Genomic DNA, 5,990 nt, shown 5'->3' on the forward strand with positions numbered 1-5,990 from the left:
CGAAAACCTTGTTCCCGGAACTATTATCTCTGCTGTTTCAACTATATTTTAAGGCTAAGTATTGTATATTTCTTTAATTATTGCATTATTTCAAGATCAAATTAGTCTACTTCTCTAGAAACTATGTATAAATTCAACTGTACCATTTTACGGGTAAACACTCTTCTGTTCTCCCTTAACTTCCCTCTTTTCTTAATTCTCACCAATAGTGGACATATGCATTATTCTATCCAGGGGTGTTCATAAAAACCCAAAAAATCGATCCAAACCGAAAATCGAACCAAACCGATAAAAAAATCCGATACTTTTTAGGTTTAGTTTGGTTTTGGTTTTGAATTTTAAAAACGATCAAATTTGGTTTGGTTTTGGTTTTAATCAAAAAAATAACCGAAAAAATCGAACCAAACCGACTATAGAACACACACACACACACACACACACACACACACACACACACACACACACATATATATATATATATATATATATATATATATATATATATATATATATATATATATATATATATATATATATGATACAGAAATATAAATTATATATATATATGGTAGCTTTTTATATAAAGTTTCTAAAACTTTATGGTACATATTAGTCATTTATATTTTTAGTCTAGTTCTTTGCTATTATAATAATCTAATTCTTTGTTTTTATATTCTAGTTTGATTGGTAATTAAATTATTCATCACTATTTGATTCAATTATCATCAATATATCTTGGTAAATGATAGATTTCTCAAAGAGCAATTGGTTTGATTACGTTGAAAATGTACTCGCCGGAATATGTGTTTGATAGTGTGTATGTCTCATATTTAAGAAAAAACCAATAAATAACCAAAAAACCAACAAAAACCGATAAAAACCGAATCGATAAAAAACCGACTTAATTGGTTTGGTTTGGTTCCAATATTTGAAGAACCAACTTACTTGGTTTGATTTCTTTTTGGGAAAAACCGATCCAAACCGAACCATGAACACCCCTGAATCTATCTTTCCCTGTACATGTGATTAAGTCCTTCCTTTAAATAATTAGGATATTAATCTCGGTATAAAAATTTAAAATTGCATTTATCCACTATTTGATTATTAATATTAGCTAATACTAGTATAAATTTTATACTAATGCACCATCCGCAATAATTCTAAGTCATGAACGATCAAATAATGAAGTTCATAAAATATACATTAATACACCATCCGCAAAAACTGTAACTACACTATATTCGATTTTCTTCATTTAATAAACTAAGACAATAAAAGAACAATTCACTGTATTTGATTTATCCACTTTAATTTGTACAGTAAAAGGTTTCCTATACTTCCTATTTTCTATTCATGAATATCAAACAAGAACAAGTCACCCTAAAACCAAAAAAATTAAATCCAAATTGCAAACCCCTTCTTTTTTGTTCATTTTTTTTTTCTTTTTTTTGTCAACCTTTTCTTTTAAAAGGAAAAAAAAAAATCTTCTTTTTTTTAAAACTGGAAATGAAGATGAAAAAAGAGTAATTTACTAAGACGTTACTTTAGACGCCACGGTTAATCATCTCCATGTATTGCTGCATAGACTGTTGTCTCTGTATTCTCATATCTTCATTGAACTTCTTAATAAACGCCTCCACTCGCCGATTCAACTCGTCGGCACTCGGCGACCGCTCTTTCAGCAGCTTCGTCGCCGACGGAGACGGCGAAGCGGGCGAGTCGTAGTTTGTTCGGTCCTTAAACGTCTCCGACTTAAGCACGTGCCTCTGCTGCTGCGGCGGCGGTTGAAAGGTGGTGGAATTCTCGTTTTCCTCCGTTGCGTCCACCTTCACGTGACGTCTGTGGTCTTGAAAGGTGTCTGATTTCTTCAGGTGTCTCGTGAGTGGCACGTGACGCCCCTCTGTTATCATCTTCCATGTGTTCTCTAATGTTTCTGGCTTTTTCGACCTCGCCACCCTCAGTGCCTTCAGCCCTGAAATTATCCATTTTTTTATTTCTGAATATTAGCTTCAATAAAAAATAAAAGTTGCAAAGATAGATACTTTATCTGAATAAATGGATTGGAACAAGAGACCAAGGTTGCTAGTGTGACGTCGACGCGATTTTCAGATGACGCCATTTGCGGCGTTTGCTTTTTAAGGACGTTACGTTGTTGCAATAGATTTGAAATAATATCTATAGCTAACGAAATACTCCGTATGCATTTTTTCATATTACTTTTTACATAACTTTTAAATTTGATTTTATTCAACAAATTTGAATGAAGTTATATTTAAATATACAGCAAAAATTAAGTAGTTTAACTCCAGCCTCATTCACATAAAATGAAACGGAAATAGTATTGTAATTACTCTAGTAATAATAAGAAAATATTATAAAAATATTTGTATGACGAATTTTAAAGTGTCATGACTTCCAAAATAGTAAATGAGTAATAAACTGTGTGTGTATTTTTCACGTACCTTCAGGACTCGTTTTCACAGGCGGTTTCCGGTTACCAAACCTAGAAGAAACCAGAGGTTTCTCCGTCGTCGCCTTCAGTAGAAGAAGTTCAGCTTCAGTTTCAGTTTCCGGCAACGGAGCCACAACAGATTTCAAAACCACAATTGCATCACTGTCAACAGGCTCATCATTCACACTTTCATCTTCAGGATTCATATCCACAACACTAGAGCCGTTCACCACCAACACCTGCGGTACGTTCACCGGCAGCGGCACGGCCGCCTCCAACACTTCCTTCACTTCACTTTGGACTGAATGAAGCTCCGACTGAGCAATCTCTATCAAATCTGACTGTGGAGGTGTTCTAGCAGTAATCAACGGCTGAAATTGATCGCTGGAGCTGGACTCCTTATGGTTCGAGGAACGAGAAGTGGCGGCGATGATGATGATAATTCCGTTGATCACAACGTAGAGGTACGGAGGTTTAAGCCAAGCTATAACCGCACTCCAAATAGTTGGGAGTTCGTAAAAAACAAATGGAATGGACGCTTTTAATAGCATCGCTAAGGAAACTGCACCAATTGATATTAGTACAACCTTAAGCGATAGAATTAAACTGTTCGTCGACGGCGCCATATATTTTAATTTCTCCGATAACCTTAAAGAAATTATTTGCTTTCCGGTGAGTGTTTTGAATTTTCAGGTGAGTGATTTAACTGTAAAGGAAGAGCAGATGAAGTGGATTGGTTATGGAAAAGTGCTTTGGGGGTTGAGGAGTATAAATAATCGTGGAGGCTCGGGGACGCGGTTTGTGGGCTATGATGAAATCTGGACCGTTGATAGGGGGTAAAAGAGAGGTTTGATTCTGGGCTGAGCTGGATCAAGAGTTGCCACTTGTGAAGGATGAAGGCTGGCCCACGTGTTTGCTGATTTACGGTATTTATTAATTATTATTATGGATAAAGCAATTTGTTTTGTAATTTAATGGTTTGCAGTTAATTTTTCTAGAGATAACGAGCTTTTAGATATCTTGGGTTGAGCTCAAAGTAAAAATGATGTTGGAAAATGGAATTATTTATATTTAAAGACTATCAGATCATTTTTTATGGACAAAGTGAAAAAGAATATTCAAACGGGTATATATTAGGTAAGCTGTGTTTTTGTCGCTGGCAAAACGGAAAAGGAAAAGAAAAATAAAACAAATTGATGTACTTAAGTCTTGTCAATGTCAAAATCGAACTCTTGAGTCTTGAGCTGTTTTTATGTTAAAGGAACAATGAGTAAGCCGTATATCCAAAACACTCCAAAGAAATTGTTCATATTAGAAGAAGAAGAAGCAAATTGCACCTAAAAGATGCATGCACTTATATCATTTGCCTTTCTTTTCAGTCGTCTTTCTCATATTAAGCTCCCGAGTTGGCTGCAAATAAATCGTATGTATAAGAAAACAAAAATAAAACGAATGTTCTAACGAACTGGATGGAAGTTTATTTAAATATTGGTCATTAGGCTATTCCAAGAGTCATGTGAATTAAGGTGTCAATTTGTTTTTGATTTTTTTTAATTTCTGAACTGTTTCGTATAGGTAATTTTCTTAACTATGCAGTTTCTTAACTTTGAGATTTGGCACATATTCAAAGTAAAGCTTCTTTGTTTAATTTACAAGTGGAATGGCGTGTGGGGTGTGGCAGTGAAAATGAATGCAAGTGTAACTCGGAGCTGGCAGAAAAATCTTTCTAGAAAATGTAAAGTTTCCTGCAAAAGTCAGGTAAATTTTCTTAACATGCAAGTAGTACTTCAGGGTACTATATTATTCTTGACGTGTCAACAACTTTTTGAATATTAAATATTCAGCGACACCCACACACATACACACTTTATAACGGTCAATTTGAGGACCGTTAGTAGCGGAACCTTTGTAGCGTGATTTAGAAACCCGGTCCTATGGCAGCGCTGTTGGCTCCATTTCTCACAAACACAACTGACTTATGGACCCGACAATGGGGTACACCCCTAGCCGACCAATTTTGCCTTTTTTCGTTATTGCTACTTTTCTTTCTCTATCTGTATCTTCCCAAAGGGAAACGAATGCTTGAAGAGGGAGTGAAATTACCTTATCCGAAACTTCCCATGGAGGGTTTACTCAGATTACATGCAACAATAACAATAAGTATGTATCCATCTCAATTTCATAAGTGCAGTTTGTAAAGGATGATGTGTACGCAGACCTTACCCTTATCTTGTGAAGATAGAGAGACTGATCATGTTTTCGATAGACCCATCGCTCAAGGAAAACATAATCATATCAGTTTAAAAAAAGAAGATACGGTAATGAAGAAGCCATTAGAAAAAAACGTAATAATATTTACTCCAAAGCAACAGATTAACATTCGTAGAGCATAGATTAACAAGCAACATTTACTCCAGATTGTTCGTAGGAGATGATGATATTGAGGTGAGCTTAAATAAATAGAAAAATAATTATATAGTTGAAGCGTATTTATTGTTATTTGTAGGAGATAGTTTTATTCTCCTTATTTATTTTTCCTTTTCTTAAATTAGTGAATTTCGCGTTTTATTGTTTAAGTTATAAAAGAAATTAACGTAATTGCATATGACCGTAAACAATCACCAGTAAAAGGGGCATAAAAATGTAATTTAACTCATTGAAAGAAAAAGCAACGTTTCCCCAATCTAATTGTGAATTTACGAGCGTGGGATAAAATCTTATTTCACATGAAATAATTAATCTGTGCATAGGCGAAAAGACATAACTTGATATGCCCATAATCTTTTTTATAGAACATATCTCTTATGATATTATTTTATAATTCTGTTAATAATAGCGAGATACAAATTAAAAGTGTACACATACATATAACTTAATGGGAATTAGGTATTGACTTAGACTATCAGCCAGTCAATAATCAATACTGCAAGGAATCTCATTATCATATGTTTGAATTCTTAATTATTAGTAGGTCTAGGTTTTTTTATCAAGACATATATAGTTTACCAAAAATATGCTTAAGCGATGTACACATGCTTGCATTTATACCAAGCCCTGTGTCTTGTTATCATTTGATTAGCCCTTAATTTGCATTACTCTCCCAAAGGTTAAATTAACTCAGACCAAAATCCAGTTCACGTTATCGTTAAACCCGAATTTAACTTCATCCATCTAGGGGACTTTGATGTTATTCAATCTGTATTACTATAATGAATAATGAAACAGTAAACTTTCTGAAACAGAAAACAGAAACAGAAAGTAGCAACAGAATGTCGAAATGATATCTGAAAAATAATATCGGAATAAATCGAGCCCACTGAATGCACAGTGTGTTCTTAAGAAAATTATTCCCCTCAAGTACTTGAGGTGCTGGAATATTATCCTCCTAGGATAGAATAATTTAACTCACCAGTGTATTGGTACCAAAAACTCTGATGAACTGCGAACCACTCAATGATTGTAAAACATACTGGAATATTTTGTGCAAAAGAAGAAGCAGAAGATCAGAAAAAAATCGTAAGAAAAGATTCTCGGATCA

The 5,990-nt window shown here is 34.2% G+C and overlaps 1 protein-coding gene across 1 annotated transcript; it reads right to left on the minus strand.

Annotated features, from left to right (window-relative positions):
* Positions 1 to 1,272: 1,272 nt before the first annotated feature.
* Positions 1,273 to 3,204, minus strand: LOC107794235 (uncharacterized). Its single transcript, XM_016616717.2, has 2 exons — positions 2,463 to 3,204; positions 1,273 to 1,972 (listed from the first exon to the last, which is right to left on the minus strand). Exons 1-2 carry the CDS (start codon positions 3,076 to 3,078, stop codon positions 1,545 to 1,547), a joined length of 1,044 nt encoding a protein of 347 aa, XP_016472203.1. The 5' UTR covers positions 3,079 to 3,204; the 3' UTR covers positions 1,273 to 1,544.
* Positions 3,205 to 5,990: the final 2,786 nt, after the last annotated feature.

The sequence above is a fragment of the Nicotiana tabacum genome, chromosome 17, assembly GCF_000715075.1.
Source record: "Nicotiana tabacum cultivar K326 chromosome 17, ASM71507v2, whole genome shotgun sequence".
NCBI classification, from domain to species: domain Eukaryota; kingdom Viridiplantae; phylum Streptophyta; class Magnoliopsida; order Solanales; family Solanaceae; genus Nicotiana; species Nicotiana tabacum.